Genomic DNA, 17,681 nt, shown 5'->3' with positions numbered 1-17,681 from the left:
AGCCTGGCCTGGGGGTGAGGAGATGTAGAAAGTTCACAGGAGATGCTTTGCCCCCCAGCAGCACTGGGAGCACGAGCAGGGATTAATGGTGCAAAGCTCCTTATCTGATGGGATATTTCCATTTAATGAGGCAGCACACTGGGTGGGGGGAGCTCCCAGCCACATCCATCCAAGACCAGGGCAGGACCCAGGGGGGATTCGTTAGGATTTGAGGCCCATCTGTGGTGTGAAGTGGCCAAAACTGCTGGAATTGTTGAATCTGCCCTTCTGTTTATGGCTTACATCCTCAGAAAGTGCAAATGCCCACAGCTGGACTGACTCCTCGCTGATTTGCACCAGCCAAGGTCTGTCCAAACGGCACAGAATATCCCACAGCTCCTTTCAACACGAATAACACGTTGAGCTGGGTTGATTCCCCCCCACCCAGGCAGTGATTCCTAGATGACTTGTGCTCCCTTGTTTCCTCAAGGCTGTTATAAATCCTGCCCTGAATTATTTAACCCCCATTCACTCCCCCTTTCCTCCATTATCTTTTCTCTTTTGTTCCCCTTGCCTCGGTGTGTTTATCTCCCACTCTGTCATTCCAGTCACTTCATTTCTCCCTTTACCCTCATGCATCTTTCACAGTTTACCCTCTTTTACTCTGGCAAGGGGCAGGTTTTCCTATCTGGTGGCAGTCAGTTTTTGTGACGTATCTGGGTTACTGTCAGGACTCCTTCCCCGTGTAAAATGTCTTTCATTTTTTATGACTCTGCTTTAATAATTTATCCCCCATCAAAGATGCATCATGAAATCACCGTCCTGAAATGGCTTTTACGTGTTGAGGTAATGGAACAGGGATGGGCTGGAAGGTGTAATTCCCATCTGGTCTTTTGGTGCAAGATAAGCCACGAGTTTCAGGGGAAGGAGAAAGCTGAGAAGATGCTGCTGTTTGGGGTCTGGATTAAAAGAGAAAGGAATGGACCCACATTTACTTTGCCCTGCAGTGGAAAAAATCGAGTGCCTAAAAAGAAAAAGCAAAACTCCCTGATCCTACCCAGTCTGTAGCAGGAGGTGTGTCTGTGTTTGCTTTGTGTTTTTGGAACAGTTGCATAAGGAGGAAAATGTGATATGTGGGCAACCCTGCTTTTGGTTCAGCTTTCCAGAGACACAGAAACCAAACCAGGTCAGTGGGTTTGCAGGAATAGGGAGATCCTGCAACCCCACCCACGGTGATGTGTGCTCAGGAGATTCCTGTCTGAGCAGGCTCTGGAGCCAAGGCTTTTCCACCTTTCCCAGAACTGAGCTCGGAGCTAATCCTCCTCGTCCAACAGGGCATCATCTTGATCTAATATCCCAGGACATGGGGAATTCACCCCTTCCCTCTCAAAGCTCCTCTCCCTTGGTACTTAAATATTCATTACTTTGTTATGCCTGATAATAAACAGCCCCACTGAGGCTTTAGGAGCTTCTCTTGATGGCAATGGTTTCCTCTTCTGCAGGATTTCACTAGCCTCTCTGCCCCAGAAGGTGGCACTTATTACCTGCTCTCACTTCCTCCAAAGCCTATTCAGACCCTTCTTCCCTATCTTCTCCCCAGCCATGATGCATTTGTCTTTGCAGCATCCAGCTTCTCTCATCCATTGTCTCTCCTCCTCTGCCACTGTGCACAATAGAGGATACAGGATTTCCTATTTGCCCTTGTTTTAGTGTTCTTTAGTGTGCTTTTTGCCTTCATTTTAGTGTTTTTAATTGTGGACACCAAACAGAGAAGGCTTGGGTTGTAGGCAGCCCTTTCTGTGCTACAAACCAAGATATTTAGGATATCTTGCTGGATCCTGCTGAACAGCTCCTAGATATCATCCACATTTTTTTAGGCTGAATTTTCCCTCTTGGTTCATCTCGTCTACCTTGTTCCTCCGTGTGGAGAAAAGACACATCTTGAACAGTTCATTGCCAAGCCAGGGAGGAAAAAAGGCAGCTTGTCTGAATGCAGACGGGTAAATGTAGCGTTATTAATGTGCTTAAAAATATATGAGTCACAATTTTTAACTCTGAGCCTTCGGTCACCCGGTAAGACGTGGTTTGGATTTCATTTTAGTGCTGATGTGGAGCAAGCCAAGAGGTCATCTGTGCAGGAGGAACTCCCTTTTTGGAAGAGCTGATGAGCTCCTGAGCTGTTTTCAGCAGGCAGATCTGGCCAGCACAGGGGGATGTTTCAGAGACACCAGGTGACTGATCTCGTTGGAAAAACCATCCTGCCACATCTAATCATGACAAGCAAACACGGGCTGAGGGGGGACCAGCTGGTGCCATCTCCAGTGCTCACAAGGAGCTCTGTGAACAGTGCACTTGGAAATGAACCTTTGCCTCAGGCACGGTTTTAAACAGGTCCTGCTCATGCCACAAATTATGTATCCATTTGGAATTATGAAATGGTTATTATAATAACTCTGGATGTACTCCTCCACAGCCATCCTTTTGTTTTAACTGAGCATCCCTGCTGATGTACTGAAAGGGAAAAGGAGCAGTTTCAGGGCATTTATTTAACCATACAGCTTTATTTCAAGTACCAACCACAATAGCATTCAGGCTAACAGGATTGCCATAGGGTGGAAATGATTATCAATATAAAATCACAAAGGATTCTGAAAAAAGTTACTGGTCAACTGGTTGATCATCCACTACTTGTGAACGTGTCATTCATTGATACAACAGGCTGGTCTCAGTTCCCAGGACACCCAGTTAGGTGCCTCCTACAGGACCTCTCTGTCCCCAAAGACTTCTACAGCTCATCAGTTATATTCACTGGAAAATGACACCTCTATTTACAAATAGAATGGAATATTTACAAATAGTCGGGAACAACCACAACAGTTCTTATCCTGGAGGAAGTCTTCAAAATACTATTTGTGTGTTTACCTTCCTCTCACCCAATAGAAACACAGGTGTAGAAAAACGTGCTTTCATGAATGTTGATTTTAGAAATAGACGCGGAATTACCAAATATTGATTTTAGAAATAGAGTAACCACCGTTACAGGTAAGTGCTGGTCCAGAGGAAGCTCTCACACATACAAAAAGCAAAGCAGTGTTTTGGTGGCAGAGACCTTGTGGAGAAGCTGCTCTTGGTGTGGTGTTTCAAGTTTGCACCACAACAACCCATTCCAAGAGTTGCAAACATCCCACAGCTCGAGGATGAGTGTGCCTCTCCACGCAGCTCTCCTGGATCCCCCTTCTGGAAGTGGCTCCATGTGCTCAGAGCAGCAGCCCAGAGTGAACAAGTCCTTGGGTGGGGGTTTCCTACTTGATCTTTTCAAATACTTGAGCAACTCTCCAATCAATCTTTCCTCTCTCTCCCAAGTTCAGTTCAGTCCTCGAATCACCCTGAAATGTTCCCAAAGCAGCAGCAGCAGATGGGCTGTTCCCCTTGGACACCTGCCCTGGCTGTGATCCCTGCACTCCTAACGAGGGATCCCAAACCCCTGCACACCTTAGGGGGGACCCCAGCCCCCTGCACCACCTGGGACAGACCCCAATGCCCTGCCCGCCTTATGGGGGTCCCCAAACCCCCCTGTGTGCCCCTCACACTGCCCAGGCTGCGCTCCCACACTGACCCACTCCAGCTGTTTGACCAGCCCTGCAAAAACGCTGCCCCGACAGAGAAATTCCAGAAACGAGCACCCTGTCGGATTAGATGGAATGTGCTCCGGGAATGTTAACCCTGATCCTTGGCTCCTGCCTGCTCCACAGATGCCGGGGGGAACACAGCGGGTGCAGGGTGTCTGGAGAGGGGAGGCTCCGAAGGAGTGTCCCAGGATCCCCTGTGGGTGCCCCAAATGTTGAGGGCACTGCCCTGGGCGGCCCCAGGAGCCCCTCTGGAGCCACACTGGCCCCACCGGAGCTGGGCCCAAGGCCCCTGGGCAGCCCCCACCCACAGTGAGAGCAGGGTCCCTCCCCAGCCCACCCCAGGGTTCCACAGCACAGGCTCAGAGCTCGGCATCCTTCAGGCACTTTTGTCTTGGAACAACAAAGGGGCGCTCCAGGGCTGGGAGGGATGTGGAGGCTTCTGAGGGAGACCAGGACTCTGGCAGCTCTGGGGTCTGACGGGGGCTTGGAGGGCTCGGAGGGCTTGGGAGGGCTGTGAGGCCTTAGGGGGGCTGTGGGGTCTATGAGTACTATGGGGCCTTAGGGGAGCTCTGAGGGCTATGGGGGCTTTGAGTGCTATGAGGACTGTGGGGCCTATGAGGCCTATGGGGGTCTATGGGGCCTATAGGGGTATGGGGGTCTATTGGGCCTAGGGGGGTCTATGAAGCCTATGGGATCTATGAGGCTTATGGGGCCTATGGGGCCTTTGAGGGTCAATGAGGCCTATGGGGGTCTGTGGGGCCTATGGAGGTATGGGGTCTATGGTGCCTATGGGGCATATGGGGTCTATGGGGGTCTATGGAGCCTATGGGGGTCTATGGGGGCTATGGGGGTATGGAGCCTATGGGGGTAGGGGGCCTATGGGGTTCTATGGGGCCTATAGGGGCTGTGCTGGGCCTTGGGATGCAGTGGAGGGACTGGGCTGAGGGATCTCGTCTTCAGCTGGTGACATTCCCTCACTCATCCTCCTGCCCCGAGCTGCTGCGAAAGAACAGCAAGGAAACAACCATTAAGGAAACAGCATCCAAGGAAAGGCCCTGCCCAGCCTGCGTAGAACCAGGGCTGCAGAACAGGGGCGGGTATCTCTGCCACCCCACTCACTTCTCCCGCGCTGCTTCAGCTTCCGCATTGTCCTGTCTCTGCCTGTGCCAGTCGTACAGCCGGATCGCCCGAGCGTCCTGCTCCATGAGGAACATGACCTTCTCCTCAAACTGCTGGAATTCACCGGTGCCCTGTGCGGGGCCACCAGCGCTGGGAACCTTCTGGAGAGCTGAGGGACAGCAGGCAGAGGGGCAGCCCTGGCGCACGTTCCTTGCCCGCTCTTCGCCCTCTCCACCAAATGCACAGCTGAGCATGTCCCCGAGCTCTCCGCATCGCAGCTTCTCAAAGAATCTGACAAAAAATAAATCGGGAAAATAACCAGCTTTGGCCAGGGGGAGGGCTGCACAGGTGTCCCAGAGGGAAGGGATGGCACTGGCTGCTGTGGCTGGCAATGAGCCCTCGATGGGAAAGGCATGTGCAGAGGACAGGAGTGGGGCAGGTAGAAATAGGGCAGAGCCATCACCTGAGGAGAGTTTTACCGGGAATTGGAGCCCAGAGCTATTTCCTCGTGGTCGCAGGAATGTGGGACCACCCCAGAAGCCCAAGACCTGCCCCTCAGCACCAGGCTGGAGCAGGGCTGGGTGGGATGGGATCCTACGGCCGCGCCCATCGCTCCCGCTCTGGGGTCCCTTTCCTGGGTCTCTCCCAAAGCAAAGTGTGTTAAACACAGACTGGTGGGTGTCTGGTGCCAGAGCGGCCAGGGGGCTCGGGAAGGAGCTGCTGCTCAGAGTGGAGATGGTTCTTGGCACAGCAGGGGCACGGGGCAGGGAGCAGGTACCTGCTCAGAGGGGATTTCACAGTGTCCTGCCAAACATCCTCAGGATGTTCCCCGCAGTGAGTCTGGGGAAGAAGAGACACTTGGAACATCACAGTTGGCTTGCGTTTCTCTGCAGAGCAAGGGAAGTCAAAAGGTTCTTCCTCCCACCCACCCTGCTCTATACACATGCAAGTCTGTGAAAACAGCCACATTTTTAGGGAGAACCTCCCCTCCCCGTTTCCTGCTTTTCCCTGCCTCTGGAATGACCTGGGTTCCCAGAGCTCTCCCATTAGCACTGCTGCAAGGCTGAAGGCAGGAGAGCAAAGCAGAGCTGTGCACAGTCGGCACAGAGGGCAGGACAAGCCCCCTCCAAGCAGGTTGAACCCTTCTGAGCTGGAGGATGTGGAGCTGCCACAAGGTCCAGGGGTGCACAAACATCTCTGGTGCTCTCCAGCACAAGCCCAGGCATCCACATCCCCCTGGGGCTCAGCTGGGCACCGCAGCCACCAGGCCTGACTGACAGCTGGCAAGGGAGGTGCTGGCTTACCTGGACTAAATATAACATGATCATGATGAGGACGAAGATGATGGCGAAGATCATGATGATAACAAACACCAATAGCCTGGTGACCATGGAGTGGGCGAGCCCTGTGTTGGGCTGGGAGAGGAGAGCAAATCAGGATGGGGAGAGAGGCTCGCTCCTTCCGCTGCCCCTTGCCCAGAGGGGCACAAGCAGCAGTGCCCAGGACCTCTCCTACCTTTCCTGCGGACTCCTTGCCCATCTCCAAGGCCAGGTGCAGACACTGCTGTGCGAGAGCAGGGACTCCCTGGCTGTCCTGCCTGGGGTTGAGCCTCTTTGCCAGCAGCCCAGCCCTGGAGACCATTCTGGCACAGAGCAGCTGCAGGTCGGGCTGGCTGCACTCTGCGCTCAGGGCTTCTGTCACGCGGGAGATGAACGTCCGCAGGGCCTCGTCCGGCACCCCCGAGTGCAGGGGATGCTCAACCCTGGCCTCTGGGAGCTCTGCTGGAGCTGGAGCACGGTTTGGGCTCTGGGAGCCTCCTGCCTCCTTGGCAAGCCTGGATGTTGCCTCTACTCGCTTCCCAGATTCCCCGAGAGAGGAACGCTCTTCTTCAGCACTGTCCTCAGGGTGGCTCTTGAGCCACAGGTCCAAGAAATTCTCCGGCTTTCTGTCTAGACCTTCGCTTTCGCTTGGCGTGGGCTCTTCCTCTCCCTGCACATCACCAGACACCTCATAGAAAAGGGGGTTGTGTGGCAGCTGATAGCCGGTGTCCCTCTGCCTGCGCTGGTACATCCGGACAGAGCTCCTCCAGGGAGCTACTGCTTCCTTTGCACTGGGATGTCCAAAGGCAGCGTTGTCATCCAGGGGGTTTGACCCACCAGCTACGTCCCAGGGGCTTAAGATTTGCCAGTTCAAGCCTGACTCGAGCTGCTTTTGCTCCCAGCCTGTGGTTTGCTTTCCCTCCACTGCTGGGAACTTCTGCACGTTGCGCCTGGCGGGCGCTGGCTGCTGTGGGACAATGTTTGCCACAGCCAGGGTGCTTTGAGCATCGGGCTGCTGGCTCCGGAGCTCAGTCACCAGAAAATCGAGTTTGCTGTCCACGTCTCCGGTCCAGCCCCTGTTCTGAACGTTGTGCAGCTTCACCAGCAGCTCGTCGATGGCTTTCTTTCCCTGGCTGGAGAGGTGTTGGGAGGAATAAGAGTCTGCTCGGGAATCCCCCTGGCTGCTGAGGTCAGCCTTGGTGCCCGCCTGCTTCCGAGCAACTGCAAACGTTACGGATCCACGGTGTGCCGGGGGAATGTCCTTGGGTTTGACGTACAGCACCGAGCTGCTTCTGAGTTGTCCAGGCTGTGCTGCTCCCATTATTTCTGCCCGTGCCTGGGCCGGAGAACCTGTGGGAGAACATCAGGAGAGCAGATCAGTGACTCGGCGTCCCGAGCAGCTTTCTGCCAAAGCACAGGGGCACAGGCAGCAGGCACACAGGAGGAGCACAGTCTGAGGCCTCCCAGGTCTCACCTGAGCCGCCTGCACTGGCCTTTAGGCTCATTGAAAGGCCTCACAGGGCTGAAGCTCCTCTAGAGAGGCCACCCAGGTTTAGTGTCCTTGGGACTGGCTGGGAGCTGCCAGGCTGGACCGATGCCATGGAGGTGGCCAAGGCTGCCTGGGAACCCCCCAGAAGGGGGCAGGTTTGAGGGGCAATCCCCACGGTCAGGACACCTACCACACTGGGCAGTGCTGCTGCCGCACAGGTTCTCGCAGAGGAACTGGATGGTCCTGCACGGGGTCTCGATGGTGCCACGTTCCTTGCAGAGGCAGCAGGACACGGCATGGGGCACTTTGCTAAAGACAAGAGGTTATTACTGGAAAACCTGGCATCCCAATCCATGACTCCCAGTCCAAGCTGGCACTCAGTCCCACCTACTCACAGTGTCTCCAGGTGGGACGTTGTCTGCAGGAGCAGGAGCAGCGTCTGTGCAGACACTTGCGTTGCACTCAGGTCCCTGCAAGGATTGGAAGGACCACGTTAAATTCTCAGGTGACATTGCCAGAACTCTGCTCTGAGAACAAGCCCGGGTCCCTGATGGTGCTGGTGGTGTTGGCAGAGGGATCCACTTCTTCCCAATCAAACAGAAAGGATTCAAAAGCCCACCATTTCCCTGTTTGACCTGCTCCTCCCCATGGGCTCTGAATCAGCAGGGGATCCTGCAGGTCTCGTGGGATCCCACCAGCCATTCCAAGGCTCTAGACCTGCTCAGCCTCTAGTCCTTTCAAGCTTGTATCCCAACTCCTTGGGTCTTTGCAGCTGGGGACACACCAGAACTGCTTGGCCTTTGCCTTGCTCTGCTGCTGCTGCTGGGGGTATTTTGGCCTCCAGCAGAAAAAGGCGGGGAGAACAGGGAGATTTGCTGCTGGATCTCTGCTGTCCTGAGAACAAGGCACTGCAGAGAGACAAAGTTCTGCACCAGTCTGGTCCAAACGAGTCAGTACTTACAGATAGTTGACCGAAGGCAGCTTGAAGAACGCTGTGTCAGCAATAAGGGTCAGGGGGTTATGGCTTAGGATCCTGGAAAAACAGCAGAGGGCTGTGAGGGGGAGTGGGAAGGACATGAGCTGTGGGGGGCAAAGCTGCTCTGCCCCTCTGCCCCTGTGGGATCTGCTCCCATCTGCCTTCAGACCTCGTCCCACTTACAGCTCCCGCAGAAACTGCATCCCATGCCAGGCCTCGAAAGCACCTCTGGGGATCAGGGTGAGCTGATTCCCAGACAGGTTTCTGGGGACAGAGGAGATCACGGAAATGAATCCTTTCCCTTTGTCTTGTAGCAGGGGAAAGTGTCACTGTTCTACGAAATGCTCCTGTTGTTTTTAACACAGAAAGGTTCATCCATGCAAGAAGCCTTCATTCAACACACTAGGAGGAAACTTTTATAACTCACAGATGTTCCAGGAAAGGCAGTGGCTCAAAGGCACGTTCCTCAATGGACTTGATGTTATTGCCAGATAAATCCCTGTTACAATGAGAACACAAAACATTAATTCCATTTGCACTATCGTCTTTCCTTTCCTTTGGCACTGACAGCATCTGTGTTCCCCAGCTCTGATCTGACCTGAGCTTGCAGGGCTGTGGAATCTGGGATGAGCCTCCTGCCCCAGGAGGGATAAAGCCCCCTTAGCTGGGCTGGGCTGAGCAGCAGGGGCCCAAGGGAGGGGGAGGCAGCAGCCCACTGTGCTTACAGGTGCTTCAGCAGGAACAGCCCTTCCAGGGAACGACTCTTCACTGCCTGCAGCTCGTTGTCCTTGAGGATTCTGGGAGGACACAAACAGACTTGGTTACACCAGCTGCTAGCCAGGGGGAACTGGAGTTGTCATGGAAAGGTGTCCTACAGCAGCTATGCTGGAACATGGCTTTGGGGCACTGCAGGGATCGTCCCCACTCATGGCTGCACCAGGCACCTGCTCCTGGCCAGGGGAAGCTGAGTGTAGCCTGATCCCTGGGCAAACAGCCACAGCGACTATCCTGTGGGATGGGACACAGCTTATGGCATTTCTTGCCATCCTAGGAAACCCTGGGCATTCACAGGCCTCCTTGCTGAGCAGCCCAGCTCAGAATTCCCATGGAAATGGGTTGTGTGGGTGCTCAAACACCGGACAAAAGGATGGGAAAGACGAGAATTCCTGACGTTTGAGATGCTGGATGGTACTCACAAGGTCTCAGTCCACTGGTATTCCTTCCATGTTTGCGGTCCCAAGGTCGAAATAGAGTTGTCAGTGAAATCCCTGCAAAGAAACAACTGACACCGTCAGCCCTCGGGGAAACCCTTTTCCCTGGAAATTTAGCTGCTGAGGTAGAAGTGGCCTTTGCCTGGAAATGCCACAGCGTGGCCAACTGGGCTTCCCCCCTGGGGCTGCAGCACGAGCCCCCCAGAGCCAGCCAGTCTGTGCTGCTGCATCCCTGCCAAGCTCTCAGGAGGGTTCCCAGCCGTGCCAGGCTGTCAGGAGGGTTCCCAGCCATGCCAGGCTGTTGGGAAGGTTCCCAGTTGTGCCAGGATGTTGGGAGGGTTCCCAGCCAGGCTGCCAGGAGGGTTCCCAGCCATACCAGGCTGTTGGGAGGGTTCCCAGCCATGCCAGGCTGTCGGGAGGGTTCCCGGCCATGCCAGGCCAAGCAGGGCTCTGCAGGGCTCTGTGCTCAGTGGGCACTCACAGCATGTCCAGGGGCCACGTGCTGGTGGCCGGGGGCACGGTGGCCAGCCCGGCGTGGCGACAGTCCAGCAGCCCCTGCCGTGGGGAGCTGCAGGGGTGTCCAAAGGGCTTCCCAGCCTGAGCTGGGCACGGAGCCACTGCCAGCAGCAATGCCAGCAGGAGCAGGGAGCACATGGAGCATGTGAGAAGTGCCATGGTGAACCATGACGGCCTGGGGGCACCGGGCAAGCCGGGGCGCTGCCAGGGCCTGCCATGTCACAGAGGGCTGTGTCATAGTCATGGACCCACACCACAGAACCCTACCACGGACTGGCTTGCAAGGGGCCTGAAGGATCAGCCCATCCCACCCCCTGCCAGGCCCGGGACACCTTCCACTATCCCACGTTGCTCCAAATCCAGCCTGGCCGGGAACACTTCCAGGGATGGGGCAGCCACAACTTCTCTGGAAAACCTGTGCCAGGGCCTCACCACCCCCTCAGGAAAGAATTTCTTCTCAATACCCCACCTAACCCTGCCCTCTGGCAGTGGGAAGCCATTCCCCCTTGTCCTGGTATTCCAAAGTCCCTTTGCAGCTCTCATGGAGCCCCGTCAGTTACTGGAAGGGGCTGGAAGCTCTCCCCGGAGCCTGCTCCAGGCTGAACAGCCCCAGTTCAGCCTTTCCTCAGAGCAGAGCTCTTCCACACCTTAGACCAGGTCTGTGGCCTCTCCTGGACTCACTCTAACAGCTCCCTGTCCTTCCTCTATTGGGACCCCAGAGCTGGAGGCAGGTGGGGTCTCAGCAGAGCAGAGCAGAAGGGGACAATCCCCTCCCTCAACTTGTTCCCCACACTGCTGGGCAAGTGTGAGAGTAAAATATTTTCATACACTTGTAAGGCAATTTAATACAAAAATACCATCTCCACCTGAGAACTTGCCCCAACAGGGGATTTACTGCATCCCATGAAGGCCAGTCCATCCAAACACTCTCCCCATGTGAAACACTGCATCTTCCCACTTGGATTTCTCCAAATTCATCATCCAGCCACTGCACTTTGCTTCACCTTCGTAAGCTCAGCCAGTAGCAGCGGATTTCTCTTGCAGCAAATCCCCCCATTCTTCTCTTCTTACAACAGGCAACATTCTCACTTCAAGAGGGATCTTACATCATTCCTGTGGCTCCTCCCTGAGCTCTCTCAGTTTTCAATCACCCTTTTTTAACAATAAGAGGTCAAAAACACTGGGCAGGGGTTTGTTATCAAACAGGTATCCCCAACCACATGACTTGGTGTGTTTGATGCCCCTTCCCATTGCCTGTGCTGCCTCACAGGTTCACTCACCACACCACACTGCAAAATTTGACTTAATTTAATGAACAACCTGTTTGAAATGACAATCTATGTTCTACATAATGACAACGTCCCAACTACTTCTAGCTGGGGTTCAACACAGGACAACACGTTCTTATGAGACTTTGTAACTTTATTTTAAACAATTTGCACTTAGAGAAATGCTTCTTCCTGTGCCCGTGCAGAGCTGGGTCAGCCCCACAGCTCCTCCTGCTGCTAAGACATCTTCCATCTCAGACTTTCTCCCGTGGATCAGAGTGACCTGGAGCTGTACATGGCTCTTGCAGGGAGAGCTTGTTCCTTTGGCTGTCCTGGGAGTGCTGCTCACACCTGCTGTCCTGTCTGAACACCAATCATGCAGCTAAGCTGGCTTCCAGAGAGAGCTGACCTGAGCAGGCTGACAGCAAAACACCTCCTCTCCAAAACCAGCATGTATCTGGGGGCTTACTTTTAGGAACACAGGGTTTATTGCCCATTTCTTTCCCTGTTGGGCATCTGGAGGAAAAGCAAAAAGGGCATTTCATGGCTTATCATCCAAACTGAGATCAGACAAAACTTCTTCTTCTTCAAGGTCAAGTTGTTCCAAGGACAATTCATTGACCTGGGAAGGGAAATCAAGAGTAAATTTCTTTCTCTAGAATGTACTTGCTCTTCCACACCATCGAGGGCTTTCCTGGGATTTTCACTCCCCCAGACTCCATGAAGAGCAGCCCTGGACACTGTCACGTGTCAGATCTGCCAGGCTGCACTGTCACAGCCCTGTACTCCTTGTTTTCCTGTCCTATCTACATCCCATGTGCCTTTCTGCACAAAGAGAGCCAAAACCACAGGAGATTAAAAACCTTAGCCCGCTGCACAATTCCAAGTTGCAATTCCTTTCCAGGATTTAAGTGGAGGTCATTGCTGCATCCAAGGAGGCTGCTGGAGGCTGTCACAGTCAATGGGTGGAACACACAGGCCCTGTGGGAAATCTCAAATATCCACCACTTTTACCTGAACAAGCCCCTTCAGTTCCTCTTCTGTTAAGGAGTCCGTGGGCTCCTCCTGGCAGGAATTGTACTCCACGGCCACTTTCCCATTTTCTGAAACAGAATGAACAGCCAGAGACATGGTTAATTACTGCTGTGTGGAACGACAATGAACCTCCCCTGATCTTCAAAAACGGGACAATTCTGCTTCTCTCCTGGCCAGGACAGCAAATGCAAAGGGCTGCAGTTCAGCTCCTGTTACCCCTGCCTCACATCCCCATTCAGCATGCACGTGGAGTGGCAAAAAGCCCTCCCTAACACCATTTAGACCCTTGGAATGTGGACTTGCAATGGCTTATTTATCATAAAAATATCCGTCCTCCTGTCAGATCTCCCTTTCACTCCCACAGCTCACAGGGAGGAACCTCTCTGTTAAACCACTACAGACCACAGCACAAGTTTAGTTTTGCTCCCTCCAGCCCCAAGAAAGGCTCAGGGCAAAAACCCCTATCAACAGTCACAGAAATTCTAATATCAGCCCGAACATTTCACACAACCCCGGGCCTTACCCAAGACTATGAGGAGGATCTTCTGGAAGGCCCCAGACAGAGCTTTCCCCACCGCGAGCTTCTGAGCTCTTCTCGTGGCTGTGATGAGCTCCAGGGGATCTGAACACCAACAGCAGCACGTTACTGACCTGGGCAGGGCACTGCCCACCAAGCAGGCACTGCAGATGTGCCCAGGACACGCTCCCGAGTGGCTGTGCCGGGGAATGGATAACACCGCGGGCAAGAGGGACACAACAGGGGGCAGGAAAGGTGGGAAGCAGGGAGGGGAGAGGTTCGGGGTCCCATCAACTGTGCAAAAGTAGAACTGGCCAGTGTCTGCAACAGCTGCTGGGAAAGACTTGCACTGCCCCCAAAGGCCAGCAAAGCCCACCTTGCCCATCTCCTACGGCTGCCTGGCCCACGGCAACTCCCCTGCTGCGCACCCCGTGCTGGGGCAGCGTCAGCTCCAGAGCACACAGGAACTCCACAGATCCCTGCTGGGAGCTCTGTCCCAGCTCCTCATTCTCACCATCAAGGGCAGACACCTTCTGCAGCTGTTGGGAAGAGCACAGAGAATCACTTCTGATTAAAGATGAAGGGGATAGGAAGGCTTTGCCCACTAAGGCCCCGTGCCTGCGAACCACACACCTTCCCTGCACAGCCAAGGCAGAAGCAGGTGGTGGAGACAGAGCAGGGGGATTTGCTGGTTTGATCCTAGTTTAGAAACACCTCCTAGTCCCCATCCTCTGGGAGTCTCAGCCATCTCTCTCTCGGCACACAAAGAGCACTGTCAGGCCCTGTGCTGATTTAACCACAGCCCCCCTCATTTTTACTAATGGAAGCCAAGCCAGTGCCCTCACCCATCACAACCTGCTCCCCCCAGGCTCTCAAATCCCCCCATCCACGGCACAAAACACAGTTCTGGTAGCTGACTATTACTTGCTGAGTGGAGGACAATTCTTTTCATTCCACCAACCCCTCCACTGAAGAGGGGGATGAGGGGAAGGACGACGGACGAACACAAAGGGCCCCTCACCGTGATGATGCGACTGGACCAGCCGTTAAAGCCCAGGTAGTGGTTGGCCAACTCCTGGCACTTGTTGCTGCTGAGGGCAGGGGCTTGTTGCTGAATCCCCCTCTGCTTGGGGCAAACACAAACCTGCCCAGGAGAGAAGAACCCTGCTCAGCCAGGCCCTGCTTGTGAGGCTCCCACTCCAGCCACACCACTGACAGGTCTGGCAGAGTCACCCTCAGGCAACCTATTCCCAGCCCTGTGTGTGCTCCTGAGCTGGGTTCAATATTTGCTTGGGCTTTACCCCAGAACAGACCCACCCTGTTATGCCAGGGGGAGGATGCTGCCATTTTCCTGCTTAAATGCTCCCTGGGAGCCAGCACTGGGGGATGGCAGCACGGTGGCAGCGCCCAGTCACGAGTTGGTAAAGGTTTTGCACCTCTGAGATCAAGTATTTCATGGAATCACAGAACTGTCAGGCTTGGAAGGGACCTCTGGAGACCACCTACTCCAAGGCAGCATCACCTGGAGCAGGTGACACAGGAAAGCGTCCAGGTGGGTTTGGAATGTCTCCAGACAGAGAGACTCCCCTCCCCCTCGGGCAGCTGTTCCTGTGCTCTGCCACCCTCCACGGAAAGAAGATCTTCCTCATGTTGAGGTGGAACTTGTTGTGTTTTAGTTTATGGCCATTGCTCCTCGTCCTGTCCCAGGCACCACTGAACAGAGTCTGGGACCATCCTCTGGCACCACCTTGGTGACATTTGTGTGGATTGAGGAGAGACTCTCTCAGCCCTCTCCTCTCCAGCCTAACCAAGCCCAGCTCCCAGTGTCTCCTCCTCAGAGAGATGCTCCAGTCCCTTAATCACCTTTGTGGCCTGTGCTGGCCCCCCTCCACGTGCTGATGCGATTCCATCCTGCCGGGGAGCTCATGGCGCCGAGTCCTGCATGTTCCCCCCCTGGGATGTTCTCTTACCTTCAAGGGGCGTTTCTGAAACAGCCTTTGCCCGTTGCAGGCGCGCTGGGCCCTGCTGGCATCCCCAGCTGAGTAGAACTTGATGACCCCGCAGCACCCCGGCCCTGCCACGGCGGCGTTGCCGCGCGCCCACACCGAGTACAGCGGCCCGAACCTGGAGAACGCGGAGAACAGGGAGTGCTGAGGGAAAAAACAGAGGGGAAAAAGGGGGTTTGATACACCGGGAAGGGGCTGAACCACTGTGACAGAGAGAGGACCACTCACAGGACCTATTTCCCTGGAAAACGAGGGACGGTTTTAGCAATGCCGGATGGCAAGAAGCTCTGCAACGAGCAGCAGGCCCGAGGTGAGGGTATCTCCACACAGCTGAGCTCGCCCTGGCCGCACCTCTGACCATGACAACGTCTCATCTCCCTCATCATCCAGCTTCTGGGCTGGGAGGAGAGAGAAACCAGAGCAGGGTTTCATCCTCAGCCCAGCTCTCTGCCATCCCTCGTGTGCTTTCACCCCCCAGCAAAACGCATTGACTGAGTTCAGTCCCAACTCTCCCACCCTGCGCCGGACAGCCCGGGGCAGCCCTGCTGGGCACACCCCAAAAGCAGCCCTGGGAGAGGGGCAGGGAACACAGGGGAGCTAAAAAGTTGTTAGAAAGAGAGGAAAAAAAGGTAAGAAGAAAAAAAAAAAGGGGAAGGATTTGTGATAAATAAATAATTGTGATTCGTGAAACAAACGGGTGATTACACCAAAATAAAACAAACGGATTGTAAAACTTAATTACACCCCCGTAAAGAAATAAAACAGACCCTTACAAGGTCAAGAGGCCTAAAACCTCCTTACTATCCTAAGAATAAAATATAGTAGAACTTTAGATCTTTAGGGGCCTGTTCATCCAAGAATGCATGAATTATGACTGGTTGTAGAGATAACCCTTTTAGCTTTAGCTGTAAGAAAACCCATATATTAAATACTTAGCAAAAACCTGTATAATGTATATGTATATGATGTAATTAATATGCATGAAGTAGCTAAGATAAATACTAAATGTACCCCGTAGTAGGGGTGTGCAGATTTGGGAAACTGGTCCCCATTTCTGTCACCCAGCCGGCTGCCTGCTTTTACCATATAATAAACTATTATTCAAAAAGTTATAGAAACTCGCGACTCTGTTTATCACAGATTTGAAAGTACATTATTAGTACGCTGGGGGCAGGTTGGTGAAAACATCAGTGCGGATGGGGCACAGCTCCAGCGGGAAAGAGGGACCCGGGCAGGGAAGAGGGAGCCCGGGATGGGGGGGACCATCCGCGGGAAGGGATCCCGGGGAAGGATCTCGCCTCACCTCCAGCCCCGGCTGCGGCTCCAGCCCCCAGACCAGCAGCGTGTGGGCACTGCCCGCGGGCACACGGAACTCCAGCACCTCCGCCATGGCCGGGACGGGACCTGCCCCTTCCTGCGCCCCCGCCCGCCCCGCTCACACTGTGCTGCTGCTCCCCAACCCGCCCCTCCAGCCCCAAAGCTGCTCCCACTGCCGCAGGTCCGCTGCACCAGTCCCAAATCCGCCCCTTCCAGCCCCAAATCCGCCCCTTCCAGCCCCAAAGCTGCTCCCACGGCCACAAATCCGCTCCACCAGTCCCAAATCTGCCCCTTCCAGCCCCAAAGCTGCTCCCACGGCCACAAATCCAGTCCACTGCTCCCAATCCGCCCCTCCCAGCCCCAAATCTGCCCCTTCCAACCCCAAATCCGCCCCCCAGCCCCAAAGCTGCTCCCACTGCCGAAAATCCACTGCACCAGTCCTAAATCCGCCCCTCCCAGCCCCAAATCTGCTCCCACTGCCGCAAATCCACTGCACCAGTCCCAAATCTGCCCCTCCCAGCCCCAAATCTGCTCCCACTGCCAAAAATCCACTGCACCAGTCCCAAATCCACTCCTTCCAGCCCCAAATCTGCTCCCACTGCCACAAATCCACTCCGCTGCTCCCAACTCTGCCCCTTCCAGCCTCAACTCTGCCCCCTCCAACCCCAAATCCACCTCTTCCAGCCCCAAATCCACCTCTTCCAGCCCCAAAGCTGTTCCCACTGCCACAAATCCACTGCACCAATCCCAAATCCGCCCTTTCCAGACCCAAATCTCCTCCCACTGCTGCAAATCCATTGCACCAGTCCCAAATCCACCTCTTCCAGCCCCAAATCTGCCCCCCCAGCCCCAAAGGTGCTCCCACTGCCACAAATCTGCTCCACCAGTCCCAAATGCGCCCCTTCCAGCCCCAAAGCTGCTCCCACTGCCACAAATCTGCTCCCACTGCCACAAATCCACCCTTTCCAGCCCCAAATCTGCCCCTTCCAGTCCTAAATCCCCCCCTTCCAACCCCAAATCTGCTCCCACTGCCACAAATCCGCTCCCCCAGTCCCAAATCCACCCCTTCCAGCCCCAAATCTGCTCCCACTGCCACAAATCCGCTTCCCCAGTCCCAAATTCGCCCTTTCTAGCCCCAAATCTGCTCCCACTGCCACAAATCCAGTCCACTGCTCCCAAATCCGCCCCTTCCAGCCCCAAATCTGCCCCTTCCAACCCCAAATCTGCCCCACCCAGCCCCAAAGCTGCTCCCACTGCCGCAAATCCACTCCCCCAGTCCCAAATCTGCCCCTTCCAGCCC

General features: G+C 54.7%; 2 protein-coding genes across 4 annotated transcripts; both read right to left on the bottom strand.

The window, feature by feature from the left end:
• Positions 1 to 1,222: 1,222 nt before the first annotated feature.
• Positions 1,223 to 10,455, bottom strand: LOC116782861. Of its 2 annotated transcripts, none has more exons than XM_032679899.1 (13): positions 10,204 to 10,455; positions 9,708 to 9,779; positions 9,237 to 9,308; positions 8,939 to 9,010; positions 8,695 to 8,775; positions 8,497 to 8,568; positions 7,931 to 8,005; positions 7,726 to 7,844; positions 6,243 to 7,396; positions 6,032 to 6,142; positions 5,506 to 5,567; positions 4,728 to 5,018; positions 1,223 to 2,490 (listed from the first exon to the last, which is right to left on the bottom strand). In XM_032679899.1, the coding sequence occupies exons 1-13, from the start codon at positions 10,395 to 10,397 to the stop codon at positions 2,466 to 2,468; spliced, it is 2,400 nt and encodes a 799-aa protein (XP_032535790.1). In that variant the 5' UTR covers positions 10,398 to 10,455; the 3' UTR covers positions 1,223 to 2,465. The 2 variants fall into 2 exon arrangements, with proteins under 2 accessions (XP_032535790.1, XP_032535789.1); XM_032679898.1 differs by lacking the exon at positions 1,223 to 2,490 and adding an exon at positions 4,443 to 4,607.
• A 1,191-nt stretch (positions 10,456 to 11,646) lies between these two features.
• On the bottom strand, positions 11,647 to 16,463 carry RDM1 (RAD52 motif containing 1). Of its 2 annotated transcripts, XM_032679903.1 has the most exons (7): positions 16,368 to 16,463; positions 15,029 to 15,208; positions 14,080 to 14,202; positions 13,435 to 13,597; positions 13,065 to 13,163; positions 12,521 to 12,609; positions 11,647 to 12,128 (listed from the first exon to the last, which is right to left on the bottom strand). In XM_032679903.1, exons 1-7 carry the CDS (start codon positions 16,452 to 16,454, stop codon positions 12,048 to 12,050), a joined length of 822 nt encoding a protein of 273 aa, XP_032535794.1. In that variant the 5' UTR covers positions 16,455 to 16,463; the 3' UTR covers positions 11,647 to 12,047. The 2 variants fall into 2 exon arrangements, with proteins under 2 accessions (XP_032535794.1, XP_032535795.1); XM_032679904.1 differs by lacking the exon at positions 14,080 to 14,202.
• Positions 16,464 to 17,681: the final 1,218 nt, after the last annotated feature.

Source organism: Chiroxiphia lanceolata, chromosome 2 (genome assembly GCF_009829145.1).
Source record: "Chiroxiphia lanceolata isolate bChiLan1 chromosome 2, bChiLan1.pri, whole genome shotgun sequence".
Taxonomy (NCBI): domain Eukaryota; kingdom Metazoa; phylum Chordata; class Aves; order Passeriformes; family Pipridae; genus Chiroxiphia; species Chiroxiphia lanceolata.
The sequence above is the reverse complement of the archived record's forward strand: the minus strand, read 5'-3'. Positions and strand labels throughout refer to the sequence as shown.

What these genes read in the sequence shown, in the direction of transcription:
- LOC116782861 (XM_032679899.1), bottom strand. Translation starts at nt 10,397, where the DNA reads ATGGCACTTCTCACATGCTCCATGTGCTCCCTGCTCCTGCTGGCATTG. An exon ending in ACGTGGCCCCTGGACATGCT is followed by an intron (nt 9,780 to 10,203) that starts GTGAGTGCCCAC and finishes GTTTCTTTGCAG; the next exon opens with GGATTTCACTGACAACTCTA. An exon ending in CAGCAGCACTGCCCAGTGTG is followed by an intron (nt 7,397 to 7,725) that starts GTAGGTGTCCTG and finishes GTTCTCCCACAG; the next exon opens with GTTCTCCGGCCCAGGCACGG.
- RDM1 (XM_032679903.1), bottom strand. Translation starts at nt 16,454, where the DNA reads ATGGCGGAGGTGCTGGAGTTCCGTGTGCCCGCGGGCAGTGCCCACACG. An exon ending in GGTCCAGTCGCATCATCACG is followed by an intron (nt 13,598 to 14,079) that starts GTGAGGGGCCCT and finishes TCTTCCCAACAG; the next exon opens with CTGCAGAAGGTGTCTGCCCT. An exon ending in AACTGAAGGGGCTTGTTCAG is followed by an intron (nt 12,129 to 12,520) that starts GTAAAAGTGGTG and finishes TTCCCTTCCCAG; the next exon opens with GTCAATGAATTGTCCTTGGA.